The following is a 19,865-nucleotide window of genomic DNA, read 5'->3' on the forward strand; positions in this document are numbered from 1 at the left end:
AAAAGTGAATAAGGAAAAAGTTTAAGGTGAAGGGCTTTGAAATAAGATTTCAATTAAGGAAGATAATAGGCTTTTAGGAAAGTTAGTTGAAATTAAATACATTATTTTAGGGTATTGATGCAAAGATACATACAACATGGTCATAAATTAATATTATTTATTTATTTATTTTCTTTTCTTACTTTTTATATGCCATATGGCTTTAATATTTTTTGTACATAATAAAATATATTAGAATATTTATTTTTTGCAATCATGGTTCGTTTGTGTTTGATAAGAGATGCTAAACGGTGAAAAAGGATACTAGCTATGTTTAAATTTTATATGGAGATTTGTCGTGTTGTTAGTTCATTCTTGACTTTATTGTTTGCAGCATCGACTTTATGTACTTATAGGCCAAGAGTAAGATCTTATGTATTAGATTTTGTTACAAATCAAGATTAAGTGAGGCAAGTTGTGTATGACAATGATATTTCATGTATTTCACAAATCAGGATGAATAGAGAAGTGTTTTTTAAATTATGTGAAATGTTAAAAAAGTATTGGAAGGTTGAAGTCAACAAAGAACATGCTTGTAGATAAGCAAGTAGCAATATTCTTACATATTATTACTCATCATGTTAAGAATAGAGTAATTTGTTTAAATTTTAAAAGGTTAACTGAGACAATTAGTCAGCACTTTCATAATGTTTTAAATGCAATGCTGAAATTGCAAAAACATTTGTTTAAAATACCTGAGCCCATTCCAACAAACTCAACAGACAATCGGTGGAAGTGGTTTAAGGTAGATTATTGATCTTATTACCTTTGTAATTATATATACAAGACATTAATAAGTTTACTTATAAGTAATTCATTACATTGGATTTGTAGAATTGTTTAGGTGCTCTAGATGGGATATACATCAAGATTAAGGTACCAAGTGCAGATAAATCTAAATATCGTACTCATAAAGAGGTTATTACAACAAATATGTTAGATGTATGTACACTTGACATGCAATTTGTCTTTGTTCTTCTTAGTTGGGAAGGATCTGTAATTAATGGTAGAGTTCTTCGAGATGCACAAAGGAGAAGAAATGGACTTAAAGTGCTTCATGGAAAGTTTTCCTATGATAATAGGAAGGTATTTCAAATTATGTACTATATAATTATTCTAATTAAATAACTAAATAACTTATTTAGTTTGTTTTATATAGGTTGTTACTATCTAGTTGATGTAAGTTATACAAATTATGAGGGCTTTCTTGCAACTTTTAGAGGGTCAATGATATCATTTGAATGAATAATATCAAGGCCATGAAAAAAGCAATCTTGAAGAATTTTTTAATATGAAACATGCAGCTACTCACAATGTTATAAAGAGGTGTTTTGGGTTGTTGAAAATGAAGTGGGATATCCTTAGGAGTCCATCATTTTATCCAATTAGGATACACAATCGAATTATTATAGCTTGTTGTTTGCTTCATAATTTTATTAGGAAGGAAATGAGTTTTGATCCTATTGAAGTGATTTAAGAGAATATATTAAAACCAACACAACAGTTGAGGAGGATTTTATAAGTACTATTGATCTTACTTATATTTAGGGTAATTTGAGAATGGAATTAGCAAATCAGATGTTTAATGAATGGCAAGCATCTAGGTAGAATGATGATTGACATTTATTAGGCATATTGTTAATTGAAGGATTGCTTTAGTGTTTTTTTCCTTTGTCAATATAAGTTGTATTATTTCTAATTTGTTATTAGTTTCTTAATGTCTTGTCAATTGATGTTATTAATTGTTGTTTATATTGTACTTTTTATCATGTGAATAAAGTTTGACAAGTTTTAATATATTATTGAATATATCTCTTTATCTTTTGTTTTTTTAGCATTATAATTAATTTTTTATAATACAATATTTAGTGTATGATAGAAAACAATGTTTGCATCTTCAGCCCTAGCTTCTCAAAGTTCAAAGGGAACCAAAAGAAAATAGAATCATCATGAAGATGTTGCACTTATTTCAGCTTTGACTGATTTGCACAATATAGGAAAATACAATGCTGACGCTGGTTTTAGCGAGGGTTATTTAATAGAACTTAAAAATATACTTACAACAAAATTGCCAAATGCAAACTTAAAGGCGAAGCCCCATATAGAGTCTGGAATAAAGACTTTGAAAAAAGAATAAGCTATTATATATGATATGGTGCAAGGGACACATACTAGTGAATTTGGATGGGATGATTAAAGGAACATGGTTGTTGCTGATAATTCTGTATGGGAATCTTACATATAGGTAAGTTTTTAGTTTGAAACTATTTAAGTACTTTTATATTAGTTTCTTAATAATAATATAACTACTAGTTATCTTTTTTTATTATTGTTATTAAAGTCAGAAGGAGGCTACCCCTTTTAAAAGAAATATTTTTCATTTCTTCAATGAGCTTAGTCTTATTTATGCAAGAGATCGTGTAATAGGAAAAGATGCACAAACTGCAGCAGATATTCTCGAAGAAATGCAGGAATGTAATTGTACAATAAATAAGGAAACTGAAGGTGAAAATGTAGCTGGGTATAGTTTCGACAATGGAGATTTCTCCAATATTCAATCATAAACATTAGCTCCTAAAAGTGAAACTACCTCAACAAGGAAGAGGAAAAGGCTGAATGAGACGAATGATCCCATTACATCCGAATCAATTATTACTACTGCCATGATATTGTGTGAAAGCATAAAAAAGGCTCGAATTGAGTTTAGCAAGAGTGTTGAGGCAGAGGTGAACATCCAATAAAAGGCTCAAAAATTGGATGGGATTTTAAGTCAAGTAGAGGGATTAACAATAAGGGAAAGGGTTCTTGCTTCAATAAACTTCCTGAATCTCCAACTCTTATGTTTGTGTTTTTCAATATTGATCCTAACAGAAGACTTGAATGATTGAGGACATTTCTTGCCGACCGTTGAGCTTGGATGGCTTTGAAACTTTTTGTGAAGGTAAGTTCCTGATATTGTAACTTTTTGGCACTTGTGGTTGATGTTGATACTAATTATGAGGTTCATTAACAAGTCTAAACCCTTTTGAGTTGACTGTTGTGTTGCTAGTTATATAATGGTGATGTTATTGTAGCTACTTTATTAGTTTTATGCATGTTATAAGTTAGTGTAACAGGATAAAAATTCATTCATTACTTTCAAGGTCAATATATTTTTATAAACTCGACCTCGGCTTTTAATTATATGTAATAATATTCTCATTTAAAGAGCATTTATAGTATAACAAGGCTCTTTCATTATCTATTGCTTTCTATGCTAATATGCGATAGTTATGCTTGTAAATTGTCATTTTGTTACCAGAGATGGAATGTTTATCTAAATTGAAAGACACGTTATTTCTCTCTTTAGCATTTATGTTTCCTCAGCACCACATGCTTAGTTCAAAGAAATGATTTTCTTCTTTTTTTTTTTGAAAGGTAATATGATTTTCTATTTAATATATCAAAAGATATAATTTACATTTTTTTTAGAAAAAATTGGAAGGCCATCTTTCTAATTTCAAAGATATGATTTTCTATGTAATATATCAAAAAAATGATTTTCTAGTTTTACTTGTTTTTTCTTTTTTTTCCTAAAAATTTCTTCTCCAATATTTTGTCTATGGAATATTTTCAAAATGATTCATAATATGTGAAGAATTGACTAAAAATAAACATCTATACACAAAATTTAATTGATTATGATGGATAAAATACAATGTAATTAAATTCTATTTTAGAATAATTATCCATTTATAAAGATATGTGAGCAAATTATAATTATTTTCAGCATTTGGGATAAAATATAATTATGATGGATAATTGTCTTTTGGGATACATATGTATTTAAATTATAATAAGAATAATTTTTTTATGAAAATAAATGTTAATATAATCAAGGTTATTTTTATCTTTTTATCACCTATTCGTTTCTTATTCAAATCTTATTTTTACCAACCAAACACTACAATAAATTATAATAGCAATTCTTACTATATTTCATTCACTATACAAAACAAAGTAATAACTATCTTATTCTATTCTATTTCTACTTTATTATATTCCTACAGAATAACTATTTTATTTTATTCCTATTTATTCCACAAACCAAATATTCTGCAAGGCTATTCACATAATTCTCTTTTGCATACTGAGTCGTAGAGGCAAAATAAATCTTAAAGATAGCATCTATCAAAAGCACGCCTGTAATCAATTTTGTTGGTTTCATTTAGGGTTTATTTGGTAATCGTAAAATAACTTGCAAGGAAAAATTATTTCTGTGTAAAATATTTTACTGAAAAATTTAATATTTTCTATTGTATAGATAAACAGTTGAATATGTTTTCTACTATTCGAATCTATCTTGTGAAAAATATTTTTCACCGTCATCAAATTGTAAAAATTTGATAAATCTCTAATTTTTCAACATTTTTATAAGAATGAAATTATCAACATTTGCTATGATCTCATTCTTTACAGTTGATTCATTGCTTTCAACTTCAATACCTTTTACAAAAGGTCCAAGTGCACCCTTTTGCTCGATTTCAAGATCCTTAATTTCCATCGCCATCTTCTAGCACTTCATTCTCATTTTCTTGTCTCTAGATCTCCTTTAAAATTGAAAATTTATCAAACCCAAATGAATCTTCAAGCTTAACAAAAGGGGTATCTTTCAAAGTGGAATGCTTTATGATTCTTGTTGAATCATTACTCGTCAAACTACTCAAGCTCTTTACAGTTATGGGTTTATGACCACCTAAATTAACAAAAGATTTATTGATTTGACAAATGGATTTCTTAATGAGTTGAAAGGTTGGATTTGATGATCCAAGCAAAAAAGCAAATCAAGAAGATAAAAGAAGAACATACTGTGAAAGAAAACGCCAAAATCTTACAGATTCAAAGGAAAAACTTCTCTATCTCTCCTTCAATGTAGCACATCAACAAAATGCTTCACAATACAATAAAAGAACAGTTATTCTATGAAATTTGATAAATAAAACTTATCCCTTTATGCGTTTATTTGTGCATATGTCAATGGAGCAAAATTTTCAAAAAGACAGTGGAACAATTGATTATCTAAGAAGACCTTAGATAATGTGGAGTGGTTTGCCAGCAAAGGAAATTTTATCACCATGCTGGTGAAAGAACACAAGGGAAGAGCAAGGGATGACAAAGAAAAGGCATAGAACTAAAGACTTAAAGTAGGAGTTTATTTTTGGCTAGGTGAAAACTATCTTACTCATGCCCCTAAATAGCATAAGACAATTTACAATTTACCCATTGACTTGTAAAATCCTTTTCATTTGAATTTCATTTTCAATCATTCAAACAAAACTAAATTTTGAAATCTAGAAAATTTTTGACAAAAACTTTAAATTTTAGCTAAACTCCATTAGCACCAACAGTTCTTAATTTGGGTTTTCTTCAAAACACTACCTTGGCCAATTGGCCAATCATTTACAATGTCTTACCTTATAAACTCATGTGAGTTGTATTTAAAATCTGCTAAATCAGTTGTGAGAAAGTAGATTCGATCATCAACCTTCTCAAAAAATATGGACTCAACAATGATCAAATTCCCAAGTTGTGAAAAAGAACCCAAAAGTGCTTGGAAAGATTTTGTCCAAGCTTGAGTTTTTTGTTTTTGTTCGGCTGCGTAGTACTTTCGTGGCAAATATCTTGTCATGATTTTGTGAAAAATGTGCTTCTTGATTTTGCAAAAGAGGTTAAACCATTAAGGCGGTCACAGTCTGCTTTATTGAAATAGCTGCAAAATAATTTGATACCAAATATAAAGCTTTTGAGAGAACTTAGGGTCCTTCAATCTGTTGGTGCAAATGTTGTTTAGATGAAATTTAAGGAACCAACAAAATTGACTTCAAGGTGAACCTTTCAATGGACAATATCTTTAAGACTTATTTCACCCCCATCACTCTATATACAAAAGGGAAAAATGCGAATATCTAACTTTGTCTTGTACTTTAGGAAAGTAGACCGCTAAATACATTCGAGGGTTTGCAATGTTGTTCAGCCTTAGAGCCTATTTTCTATAGCAAGTAGATTATAAGGAATTTGGACGCTTTTGTAATTGATGGGAACTTAAGTGTTTCTGTTAATAGAACACAACAGTTTTCTTGCTCTTGATATTTCTGCTCTTATTTTGTTTTTAGTTTTTTATATATTAAAATGGTTGGCAATAAACCATTTATATAGGCTTGCAAGTGTCTCTTCTTAAAGGAAACAATTCTTTCATTAATGCACTATTTTATCTAAAAGACATCTTTATATTTTGCAAGACACAATCTTCTGATAAAGGTATTGTTACAATAATCATCTTATTAAAAAACAACTATTCATTTCATAAAACATAATCTTTGAATTATAATTTGAAACAATAACTTTTCATATTTAAACTTTTAACATATGGTGTTTTTTTAAAAAAATTTGTCTCATAACTTTTGGATGTCATTTTACCAAGAGACATAACTATTTACATGAAAACCTACCTACAATCCAATAGTCATACTATGTCACTTTATATGATATAACTTTTGAGTTAAGATAGCTTTTCATTAAATGACATAATTTTTTATTTTGAAAATAAACCAACAATCTCCCACCATTTTTAAAATTTTTAAATACTAACAACTTTGGGAACCTTATGCATAAATGAAGGTATCCCGTAGATTTGAACTTTCACTTACTGAGTGTGGTTGGTTCTAGTCTGAATTGAGTGGTTGACCAAGCATTGAACCATCGATTCTTCATTTAACTAGATGGGCAACTAAACACACATAAGCTTCCTTGCTCATTTTGTGTCTAGTTTTGCCAACAAGTTTTATGGCCTTGTGATTTGCATCCATTCATGAGTGTTGTTAGAGTCAAGCCTTTGGCTCCTAGAAACGGCTACACTTCCACTCATATAGGTAGCTCCCATCGGAAGTACTCCGTAATTATAGTAGTTCAACATATACATGTTTTGGGTCTATTAAGAACTTTTGTTCAACATTACCTTACACATTATGAGAACCAAGCACTATACACCTTGAAATGGAAAATATAAATTAGTGCTTGTAATCATCCATGTGGTAGAATGGTCAATACCCAAGACTTACAGGTTGGCCACAAGCATTGAGGTGAGTTTCCTTCATTGAAGATTTAGTTGATAGGCTTGAGACTTATCTCTCTTGAGGTCTTTATTACCAAGTCCTTTTTTAGACCTTTAGTAAACAAATCCGTTAAATTTTCACAAGACCTCACATAACTTATAAAGACTATACCATCACTAATTCTTTGTCTTACAATGCTATGTCGAAGTTCAATATATTGACTCTTTCTATTGTATACTTGATTATATGTTTTTGATACAATTATTTCATTGTCACAATGTATCAAGATTGGTGCCATTGGTTTAGTCCAGAATGAAATTTTATAGAGTAAATCTTTCGATTATTTCGTTTCTTAGGTGACAGATGCTAAAGCTATAAATTCAGCTGCCATAGTGGAGTCTGCTTGACAAAATTGTTTCTCAGAATCTCAAGAAACAGCACACCCATCAATTATAAAAATCCAACTAGTTGTAGAAGTATGATTTGTTTTATTTAAGTTTCTACTAGCATCTGTATACCCTTATAAAATTAAAGAAAAACTTGAATAACAAATGCCATAATTCGTTGTACTCTTTAAAATATCTTAAAACTCTATGCACAACATACCAATGTTCTTTACTTGGATTACTTGTAAATCAACTTAGCATCCAATAATATTCGGCCTTGTATAGACTATAACATATATTAGTCATCCAATCACCTTAGCATATTCTTTTTGTGCTATTGGCTTGTCTTTGTTAGGTTCTAGCCTTATATTAGAATCATAAGGCGTAGACATTGGCATACAATCTAACTTACCATACTTCTTTACAATCTTTCCAATGTAATAAGATTGAGGCAATGTTATGGCATTATTGTCTTTCATTATTCTTATACTAAGAATAACATCTGCTACACTCATATTTTTTATGTCAAAACTCTTTGACAATAACCTTTTTGTGTCTTCCATTGGTTCCAAAGTTAGTACCAAAGATCAACATGTTATCCACATATACACAAATGATGACACATGGAACTTACTATAGACACATTTATCATATTGATAAATCTTGTAGCCATTAGCTAGCACAACCTTATCAAACTTTGATGCCATTGTTTAAGTGCTTGTTCTAATCCATACAAGGACTTTACAAGATTACACACATTCCCTTTGTTCTCAATTGACATCATTGTACTTTAATGTGCAATCAAAATGTCAAATTAACACATCAAGGTATATGTTCACATAAGTATCATTGCACCTTTATTGCACAATAGGAATGCCATATCAATGATATTGAATATTTATATTACACTGTTATGCCTTCAATGATAAAATGTGAATGCGCCATATATCAAGATGTTAAATTTACATATTGGCACCATTATACCTTCATGTATAATAAGAAGGCCACATGCCCATTTATCACATTGACTTTGATGGTATTTACATATTGGCATTATTATACCTTAATGTATAATAAGAATAGTACATGTCCACCTATCACATGAACCTTGATGGTATTTACATATTGGCATCATTATACCTTAATGTATAATAGGAATGCCACATGCCCATGCCTTATGTCTTTCATCACATGGACCTTCATCAACTCAAGATGGTTTACATTAGGATTTTTATTTTTCTCATTTTGTTTGTGACTACATCTTGGTTGCAACAATCATCTTTTATTTGAAGATGATTACCAAGGTCCTAAAGAGATATCTTCTCTTTCTTATACTTTAAAGTTTTCTTAGTGTCTATCCATAACGAGATAAGTATGTCAATTATAAAAGACACAACAATAACCTTATCCATATCAAGATCATATATGAATATAACAAATTTTCTCTTTTTTTTCAACCAATATACATTTTCCATGCATGTCAAATACAATATCATGCATATTAAGTAGGGAAAGAAAACTTATCTTGTAACTTGATGATGAACCATTTTGTCAATTTACTTGTTACCATCAAATTAGTCCAACTTTTGTCAACAAATATAGTTTCCTCCTTTAAAACGGTCTAACTTAACGATGTTGGTATATTATTTTTAAAAAGCCAGTGAATTCCAACACCACGAAAAATAAGTTTTAAAATTGTTGGTGCAAATGGGATTTAGATGAAATTTAAAGAACCAGCAAAATTGACTTCAAGACGAGCCTTTTAATAGACACTACCTTAAAAACTTATTTCGCTCCCACCACTCAGAATGCAAAAAAAAATAATGCGAATAGCCTTAGGGATACAATGAAGCTAATGTCTAACTTCGTCTTACACTTACGAGAATAAACTACTAAATACACTTGAAGGTTTGCAAAGTTGTTCGACCTTAAAGCCTACTTTCTACAACAAGTAGATTATAAGAAATTTGGATACTTTTGTAGTTGATTGGAATTTAATTGTTTATATTAGTAAACCACAACATTTTTGTTTTTGATTTTTTATATATCAAAATGGTTGTCAACAACCATTCATATTTAAACTATTCATCTTATGAAATGACATAAGTATTGTTTCAATAATCATCTTATGAAATGACAACTATTCATTCTATAAAACATAGTTTTTGAATTATAATATGAAATAATAACTTTTCATATTTAAACTTTTGAGCTATAGTATTTTTTTTTTAATTTGTCTCATAAACTTTGGATGTCATTTTACCAAGAAACATAACCATTCACATGAAAACCTACCTACAATCCAATAGTCACTCTATATTATTTTGTGTGACATAACTTTTGAGCTAAAATAACTTTTCATTATATGACATAATTTATAATTTTGACAATACACCAACACAATCTTTCATCTCTGTCCTAACCAATGTAAATCATGCAGTGTTTACCAACCCCAAGCAGACTTGACCACAACACCACCAAAACTCTAATGTAGCTCTTCATTACCTTTTGTTTTGTATTTATTTATGCCTGTAATCCACCCCTTAAGATCAAATGTGAAGAAGAATTCAAGTGAAAAAAATAAAAAATAAAAGAAGCTTACACATCTCTTCCAAATTCTGATATTCACCACTCTCAATCTTCTATTTCTGGACACTGGAATTCAATATCAGACGAACACTCAATCATTTAAAAGCAAAAATCTTCAAGTTGATAGGTGCTAGCAAAAATAGCTTTTCATTATATGACATAATCTATAATTTTGAAAATACACCAACACAATCTTCTATCTCTGTCATAACCAATGTAAATCATGCGGTCTTTACCAAACCCAGGCAGACTTGACCACAACGCCACCAAAACTCTAATCTAGCTCTTCATTGGCTTTTGTTTTGTTTTTATTTATGCCAGTAATCCACCCCTTGAGATCAAATGTGAAGAAGAATTCAGGTGAAAAAAATTTTTAAAAAAATAAAAGAAGCTTACACATTTCTCTTCCAAATTCTGATATTCACCACTCTCCAATCTTCTACTACATTTTTCTGGACACTGGAATTCAATATCAGACAAAAACCCAGTCATTTAAAAACCCAGTAATAATGCTAGCATTATTATATACACCAAAGGGCACTTTCCAGTCACCTAATTGTCATGGTGTAACATCTACATCATTACCAAAAATACAACCGATATTGTCAATTTACTTGACCGGAACAATCATATGCATATGCAGGTCCGATTCAATGATCAATCTTCAGTTGATTGGGTAATGATCAGACGAGAAATGAGATAAATGAAGCAAGTAAGAAGCCATAATTGATTAAAGTGAAATTAGAATTTTATTCATGGGTTATTTCAAACAAGCTACTAAAAAATTACTCACCGTAAGTAATGTTTTTCCTTTTGAGAACAACACCGCAAAGTTACAATTGCCAACGTATTGAAAGTTTTACATCAAAGCTTTTCAGTTAATCTGACCATGAAGGAATTAACAGCACCTACATCCAACACAATCCATGAAGATTCAAAGAGTTCATGGAAGAATTCAGCTCCAGTTTCCTCAGCAGCATTCCTGAATGCAATACCAAATGCATTCCCTTGAAGTGCTCCAAGGCGAGGCTTTCCACAGACCCCAACAATCAACACCTTTGCCGGCTCTTGCCATATGCAGGCACAAAGCAAAGGCTTCATCCTAGCTCCTCTCTCCTTCAAGGCATCCATTAGAAAGTAGCATAACTTTGTCAGAGCCTGGGGGTGACCCAACAGCTTTGTATCTACTGAATCTTCAAGCTTCACCCACCTAAACTTTCTTCCACTCCTGATACAGCCACTCTTTGTTATTGCAGCACTTCCTTGCCTAAGAATAGCCCTTTGTATCTTTATTGCTTGTTGCATTCCAGCTTTCAGCTTATCAAGATTACTCAAGGACAGTGCATCATATGCCACCCCAAACTGCTTTGAAGCGCAAGAGCCATCCGATTGCACAAATGATTCAAGCAGTGCAGTAACTCCATATACCATGTCTGCAGCTGAAACCCTTGAAGTATAACCATGAAGACGCAAGAAACTTTTGTAGTAGAAATCATTCAGTCCATATTCAGGCAAAATTTGTTCAAACTGATCTTTCATCTTCTGCTTTACTTCATGATTCATGTACTGAAACTTCTGCTGGCAATCAACAAGTGCAAATCCCATCCGTGCAAGAAGAAGCTTAAGCTTTTTCATACCATTATCATTCCATGTCTTCAACTTAGGGGCAATGTATGAGGAACACAGCATCGAATCAAATAAATTCCACTCTCTTAACAACATAAGTCTTGGTTCTTCTTCATAGGCAATTCTTGAGGAATCTGGAGCTCGAATCTTGGTCCCATCTTTAAGAGTCACTGAAGTAACTGCATCCAAATTCCCTAAACTGGTAATATGCTGCTGAAGCTCCATAACCCCAGCTTCATACCTCTCATCTGTTAGCCTCTCATGAACAAACTGATCAGTAAGCGAAACGCAAGCTAGCCAAAGCAACTCATTTGTGTTTTTCCTCAAAGAATGTGACAAATCATACATCAAACATCCTGATGGCTTACCATGGAAAGTTCCCATCCGATAATACTCCCTTTTTAATTTCTTGAAACGCCGAGATGCTGGCTCTTCCTCACCTTCTGAAGATATTCTTCTTCGTTTCCTAGATCCATCCCTACTTCCCCCTTCCTCCTCATCGTCCCCATCCTCATCCTCGCTTTCACTATATTCATCTTCTTCACTATCCAACTCTGAATTATGTAAACAATAGCTAGCATTTGCCAACTCCATAACTTCAAAATCATAGGCCAGATCAGCCAAGCGCTCATCATCATTTGTGTAGAGAACAACCACCTGATCATTCTCGTCACTCAAATTATGCAAGTGAATCGGCCTATGACTATCAACAACAAAAACACACGTAGCGGGTCCTAACTTAAGATCCTTCTGGAGGTCACGGTGGCATCCCCAATTAATCAAAAGTATGGTAACAGGCTCCCCAGAGGAAGAACTCAAATCAGAAGCAGCATACTTTCGGATTTCTTGAAAAGAAGAGACCGGATAACACGAGTACCGGACTGAATCAGATTCAAGGATGTGGAAAATGATTTTGAGAGCACAGAGAGAGTCCACATCGGACGCCGACGGGAAAATGAGTAAAGGAGACAGAGATGATGCCCTAACCGATTGCCGAAGCCTGGCGTAAAACGACTCTACTCTTTCCTCCCTCACCATGTTTCTTTACCCTTAATTGGGTACTCAAATTTGATGAAAAATTGGAAACTTTTCTTAGGTAAGTAAAAGAAAACTCAAGGATTTTGAGAAAGCTTAAGACCCAGAAAGAAAAAATACCCTCTTTTCCTGCACTCACATAATTTCGCTAGATTGCATCCGGAATCTAAGATCTAAAAGAAGTAGCTCATAGTTTAACTTGATACATAATAACTTCAGTTGGGTACAAAGAATTCTTCGAATTGAAGCAATTCCAAACATATAAGAAAAAGAAATAACAAAATTGGTGGTATAATAAACCTACACAACAACAAATCCAAGAGGAGGAACACTTCACTTGAAACAAAAATGGAATAGAAGATTTGTTTAAGTACCTGGGATTTGAAGAAGAAAAAAGAATGGTGAGACTTCTGTATGCCGTTTGTTTCTTTTGAAAATCAGATCTGAGAGCAGAGAGAGAGGAGTGGAGGGAGCTCTCTTGCTTTATTTTTGTTTGTTTCATTGGGTTTTTGAATTTTGGCGATTTGAATTGTTTTGAGCTACCGCGATTTTTTGGCGCTCTTAGAGTTTGAGTGACGCCGTCAGATTCGTCTCCGTCTTATCCGTTTGTTTGCTTTGGGAATTAACGGTCAGAGTTGAATTCGCTTTTGTGTCGAAACGGTGTGATTAAAAAAATTGAAAAAATACAAGGACAAGTGCGATAACGGGACGTGTTGGAGTTTGGGATCTTCTACAGCTCGTAGCACCGTAGACTTTAGATAACAGACTGAAATGAAATGATTGACAATTTTTTTGTTGTCTTTTTCTTTTTAATTTGTTATTATATGAGATGTTAATAGTTTTCATAAAATTAAGGGTAAAATTATTTTATATTTTTAAATTTTAATCAAATTTGAAATTAATTTATTAATTTTTAAAATAAATATTTTATTTTAAGAGTGTAAACATTGTTAATAGAGACTATGAAAGGTTTAAATACTTTTTTTATTAATTTAAAAAATTATCGTTATATTTTTTTTAAAAAAAAAATATTTGATTTTTAAAAAAAATTAATAATAATTATTAAAATTAATAAAAAATAAAATTATTATTTTAATATTACTACATCATCAAATTAATGAAAACAATTAGATATATGTGTTTAGTGAGAGAATTTTTTTTTTTGTAAAAAGGGAAATTCAATTAATCAAACATTAACTTGCACCATTCTAGTCCATGATAAGCTTAGTTTATCTTCTAATAAAATAGAGGAAATATTTTGAGGTGGAACATTAAAGATGTGTAAACCTATCTCTAAGTCTTCAAAGTTGGCCTCACTATATATGTGAGTAATAGTGCAATCTCATTCCCCTTGTAACAACAGCTCCTTAATTTGCCTTAGTAAGTTTGCACATGGATCCAGTGAAAAGTTAGAACTGGAGATCTTCTTAATGGCCACCATTGAAACTGCTTCTACTTGCACTTTATTAAAACCTCTCTCCCAACATAATTTAAGGCCTTGATGAATGGCCCAAAGTTCTGCAACAAGTGGGCATGTTACACCCACCTTATGAACAAAACCAAGAAACCAATTCCCTTCGTCATCATCTTACCAAGCCCCTTGCAGTAGATTCCCCAGAAATACCTTTTGAGTTGCAATCCACATTAAGCTTTACATGTGAGCGATTTTAGATTGATGCTCTGTTTTCTCCAAAATATCCCAAGGTTCTTTCGCCTTACACCATATATACTGTGATGCATTATCTGGCCAATGAAAAGAATAATCAAACATATTTTTATTTCTCCAATGCCACAACATCCATATCGCATGAGAGAAGATGACTCCCCATGGAACTCCATCACAAAGCTTTGAAACAGATATATTCTCTTGAATCCATTGTTGTAAGTTTTTTTAAGATAACGTATCAATTTCAAAAACTGATAAATCTATTTGAAATTTTGATTAGAACTTAAGAAGTTCGAGATATTTTATTTTAAAATTAAATATCTTATATTATTTGACCTGATTAAAAAATATTAAAATATTTTACAATCATATTTAGATATTAAAATTACTACAATTAGGATAAGAAACACTGATCAATTTAAAAAAAAGTAAAAAAAAATATTTGAAACATTTCAACTTAAATATTAATGTTATTTACCTTTTTGGATTAAAACGTTCATCTTATAAAATAATAAATTTGTATATAATTATAATTAAAAATTAAAAATAATAAAATATTTTAACTTAAAAAATAACTAGTGCTTTTTTTACCCATTGACATCCCTAACACAGACAAACATGTTTAGACAAGAAAATTTGTATGGTTTTGACCAGAAGATAACGTCATTGAGTGTCCTTGTAGCAATAAAATAATAAATAATCATAAGTCAGCTTAATAATAACTTTGCAATAAAATAATAAATAATCAGCTTAGTAATAACTTCGCGTGCGGAATAGTAACAGCAAAAATATATGTGACGTCAAACAAAGTGAGAGTTACCTTTTATTTTTTAATGAGGTAAACAATTCTCAAACTTGAACGCAATTGTACCGGGAAAGTTCATCAGTAAGCATCTATTGGCAGGTCAAAGCCTTCAAGGTTAAATTGGGATATTGATTCTCTCTTACAATCTAATTCTATGAATTCATGCCTGGTTTATAGTTGCTAGCACATAGAAAGACTGTCCAAAGTTTGACTTACTGTTGTCATCAACAAAGTTGTACCAAACAATAACCATAACCTTTGATCCATCCATTGCCACAAAAATAACTTGTGGCCAACAACCTAGAATGTTAACAGTAAACTCCCAACAGAATTGAAACTATTTTGAGCAGATAACCATGTTAAACAACTTACCACAGCTCATCCACAGTTTGTAAACAACAAAAATGGACACCATACATTTAGAACACAATTAAAGAATCTGCATCTGGTGTTTTCTCACCAAACATAGTTGCAATGTAAAGTGGTATACCAAAATGGACAAGCTAAGAGTGAAAAAGAGTATATAACAGAGAGAACGGGAGAAAAAAAAAAACATGTTTACCAAACAAAATACCATGTTTATCATCACAAAAAAAGCACACACGCAGACATAATAACCGCACTTCAGTGAAATTACTCTGCTTTGAAGGAGCCTTCAATGTATTTACAATATATTCCACACAACTTATAACAAATCCACAGATTCAAAGGCCTCATTTCCTGCACCATGGAAGGCAGCAACTCTGGAGGAAAAGAAACAGAACCGAAAACAAAATTAGGAATTCTATAAGATCTCTAGAAACCACAGGGACAGCAACCAAAGTTCTTGGTGAGGTTCCCACACAACATACCTTAGCACTGCTGTTAGTTGGCTTCCGATTCTGACCAGTGTGGTATGGAGATTGCTCACCTGGCATGCCTGGTACCCTGCCCCCGTTGTTCCTCTCTTCTCTCACCTTGTTGAAAATGTGAGTATAACCATCAGCCGATGCCGGATTATTCTCATCCCAGTCACCAAATTTGGGAACAGCAGCACCTTTATCAGGCTGTGACACCAGAAACCAGATTATTAGCAACCAGCTTTAAGAAAATAACAAGCTTAAATAAAGTGACAAGTTTTTACAGTAGTATTAGTTTGTCTCAAGAGGAGTCACCACCTGGGGAAAAACAGCAAAGAGCAGATGCAAAAGTAAAAGTTCACACAATCAACCCCAAAGCAAGCAAGACAGGCTAATGCACTATTCATTTTGATGCTTTATCAGTGTTGCAAAAAAAAAAAAAGCATTTTGATCCTTTATCAAGTATTACAAGAAATTCAAGTAAAAAACTTTTTTTCCTGCTACATGGGAACATGATCTAAGACAGAGAAGGCTTTCTATGAGGCAAGTGCCAAGTAGGCCACCTGTCATGTAGACTTCAAGTTGTTGACAAGCTATGCATATGCTATGCTTTAGTTTTACCTTTTCAGGAAAAAGAAGAAAAAGAAAAAGGAAGGAAATCATTGAGAGACATATAACAAGAAGGAAATAGAGGGGTTTTTCAAGCCCACCAGCAGATCCACAACACACTAATGTTCAAGTTTATGCAATTTCAGACAGAATGGCAGGGAGAAGGAAGAGAATTTACACTTTCATCGCCTCTAGTATTTGGCTTCATTCTTGATCTCCCAGGAGTACCATGGCTACCATCATATGAATTCTTTCCTTCCCATGCAGGTGAGGCCATGCTACCTCTCCCGACCCGTGCCTGGTGATGGAGTGGTGATCTATCTATGCTGTTTTCAGATCCAATACTTGATCTTGCAGGTCGTTTTGGGACTTCACCAACATTTGCTCCACGACCATAACGTGAAGGTGTAGAGTCACCAGAAGCTCTACGGTTAACATTGTCATGATGTGATGGAGAGTAAGAATATTGTTTGAGTTCCCCTTCTTCCCTGCTCCTTCCACGCTCATGTGCCCTTCTAGCAGGTCCATGTCCTACTGGTTCATCCAGTTCTGGTTTTGCTCTGGAAGCAGGAGAAGCTCTTGTTGGAGCTACATAATCATCATGTAAGTCTGGGCTCTCTTGGGGATCATTAGGATTTACAATCTTTCCTCCAGTGCGACCCTTACGGGCCTTATCAAAATAAGCTGTGTAGGGAACATTCTCTTCACTCTCCCAATTGCCAAATTTGGGTACATGAGAACGTTGCTGCAATGGCAATGAAAGCTTGTTATTAGATAAAACACAAACAAATTTCTCCTCTGTTATTAATGGGGACAAAGATTACGTGAATCAGGAATGGAGCAAAAGTAATTCCAAGATCCTTACACCTAAAGATGGCTCAAATAGGAAAGCAAGAAGATTCTCAACAGAGATCTACTTTCAGGGTATAACACTATACTCTATCACCTCAAAAAGGATCATACACACAATAAATTTGTGAAATAGATGATACATGTATTATTGATTTCTGAACAAACATAAGGACGAGCATGCATAAAATTTACAGTTCATCAAGTATTACTTCTGGCTTTTGCTATAGCGACATTGATATCCCTTGAGCAAATTCACATTCAAAAGTGGCGTCAATCTTACTAAAATGCACTCTATTGCACTACATGTAGATCTATTCAGAAGGACAATAAGCTAATATACTAAGCATTCTCACTTCACACTGCTTAAAAGCTTGCCTCCATCAAATATTTCAAAGATGTTTCAACATTTTTAATATCAATTGAAGAGGGAGGTTGTAAAGATATTCTTCTTGCCAGAAGTAAATAAGAGAAAACGTTTTCTTATTGCACAATGTGATCAATTGTATTATAATCCTTGTTTTATTGTTTTCAATCAATTGTGAATCTAGCTGGCCTATTCTTCTCTTGCAACCTTACATTGAATAGAAATACAGGGTCAACTAATTCATATTCCATTGGATAGTTCATTTCAGAATGGCTACAACTTTCCAGGAATAAAATGAGCACTGCAGAAAGTTACCATTCTAATATGAGCTTTTCTAATGATGAAATTAGGGAACAGTTAGGCAGGAGAAGAGATAATATAATTATGCTTCTTCTCATAAATGTACAATTGAAATATGGTTCCAAAAAATTTTTAGATACAACAAAATTACAGAACTTAGGGAGATAAAAAATATGTAATTGAACAGAAGATAGCTTAAAACCACTTGTGGTGGGATGAAGAGACTGCAGCTAAATCTGAAACTTCTAACTATTAAACTTCTAATAAAGATTTATTCTGCTGCAATAAGAGGTGATAACATTAAGTGACCTGGAAATGCACTTCCGCCATTGACCAAATCCAAATGCTTTCTTAGATGTTTTAGTAGCTTTTATCAAAACAAGTGACGAGGAAAGGATCAATAGAAGGGACAAGAGATCCAGCTAATGTGTTAACAGTCCCCTTTGCAGCCAAGAATGATAATCAAGCTCCTTCCGCATGTTAAAGCAAAAACTCTAAAACAAGAAAGTATCTCTCCAAAAATATTAAAGGACAACTCTTAAATTTGAACTTCACTTTCATCTTACCAAAACAAGCTAAGAAGACAAATGAACGTAATATTATCAACTAAGAGGTCATTGCACTACATCACCAAACAACAAAATGCCTACCAAAACATTTGAAATGCAAGTAATATGTTATCAACTAAATGAAACTTTGTACACAGCACATGTTTAATCAATGGAAACAACTCAGAAGTCAAACAAATCTGCTTGACCCCTCTTAATTCACAACACTAAGTTCATTCAAATAAAAAGAATCAAATCAAGTAGAAGATAGCCATTTTAGAATTATGTAAATATGATGAAAAAAACTGAATTAAGCCCAGGGGTTGTACCTCTATATGAACTTTAGATAATTGTCATTATTGGTTATGAATTTTCACAACAATACTGAGGTATTTCCTTGTCTCAGGCAGGGTGCTTGGACTAATATCTTTCTTTTGTGATCATAAGAAACAAGTGGATAAAGGCGCATAGTATGTCATCTATAGAAAAATTCAATATGCAATTCCCACGTCACAGGATGTATATCAGTAAATTTTTACCCAATATTTGTCACAAGAAGCCCATCCGTACAGTATTAATCAATACATGTGTCATATGATAAGTAGCTGACATGAAACAATGGTCCTAATCAAAGGGCTCACATGATCAACATAATCCATTGCAAACAAAAAAGTCTAATTTGTATTGTTCCTGTTATCAATTTATTCATATCTTTTCTGGATTCACTTTCATTCTACAACATCTCCTCACACCCTCAACATTCAGCAAACCCCTCTAGCAATCAAGAGGAAACTTAAAATTTTGAATTGTGTGAACTTTCTCCATCTTCCTTATCTTATTTAACCCACATTGTTAACTGCCTTAATTTCTGTATTATCAAAGTAAAAATTGACATAACATAATTCTATAAGGAAATTTGACCCATAGGTTGGAAGCAATTCAAAACAGAAGGGCCCCTGAGAAAAGTAAACCCAGATCAGCAAAACAAGCCAAATCATGTAATATAATAGTTCATCCTAAAATAAACCAATTAAAGCCAACAAAACAAAAGACCACAATCCCAATCATCCTAAGCTCATTTCTGTAAATCATTTACCTCAAACAAGAAAAAAAAAA

General features: G+C 32.4%; 2 protein-coding genes and 1 pseudogene across 2 annotated transcripts in view; 1 reads left to right on the plus strand and 2 right to left on the minus strand.

Annotated features, from left to right (window-relative positions):
- The first annotated feature begins 324 nt into the window (after positions 1-324).
- LOC149527661 (protein ANTAGONIST OF LIKE HETEROCHROMATIN PROTEIN 1-like) lies at positions 325-1,516 on the plus strand (annotated as a pseudogene).
- Positions 1,517-10,840: 9,324 nt separating this feature from the next.
- CDC45 (cell division cycle 45) lies at positions 10,841-13,201 on the minus strand. Its single transcript, XM_021418665.1, has one exon. The coding sequence runs from the start codon at positions 12,767-12,769 to the stop codon at positions 10,970-10,972; it is 1,800 nt and encodes a 599-aa protein (XP_021274340.1). The 5' UTR covers positions 12,770-13,201; the 3' UTR covers positions 10,841-10,969.
- Positions 13,202-15,667: 2,466 nt separating this feature from the next.
- LOC110429393 (RPM1-interacting protein 4 (RIN4) family protein) overlaps positions 15,668-19,865 on the minus strand; it is a 6,025-nt gene continuing 1,827 nt past the window's right edge. The window contains exons 3-5 of the mRNA XM_021445415.2: positions 16,864-17,483; positions 16,089-16,283; positions 15,668-15,980 (exon numbers count right to left, since the gene is read on the minus strand). Coding sequence (XP_021301090.2) covers positions 15,951-15,980; positions 16,089-16,283; positions 16,864-17,483 — 845 coding nt within the window. The 3' untranslated portion in view covers positions 15,668-15,950. The remainder of the gene's footprint in view (positions 15,981-16,088; positions 16,284-16,863; positions 17,484-19,865) is intronic.

Source organism: Theobroma umbraticum, unplaced genomic scaffold, assembly GCF_002168275.2.
Source record: "Theobroma umbraticum cultivar Fairchild unplaced genomic scaffold, ASM216827v3 scaffold_44.0, whole genome shotgun sequence".
NCBI classification, from domain to species: domain Eukaryota; kingdom Viridiplantae; phylum Streptophyta; class Magnoliopsida; order Malvales; family Malvaceae; genus Theobroma; species Theobroma umbraticum.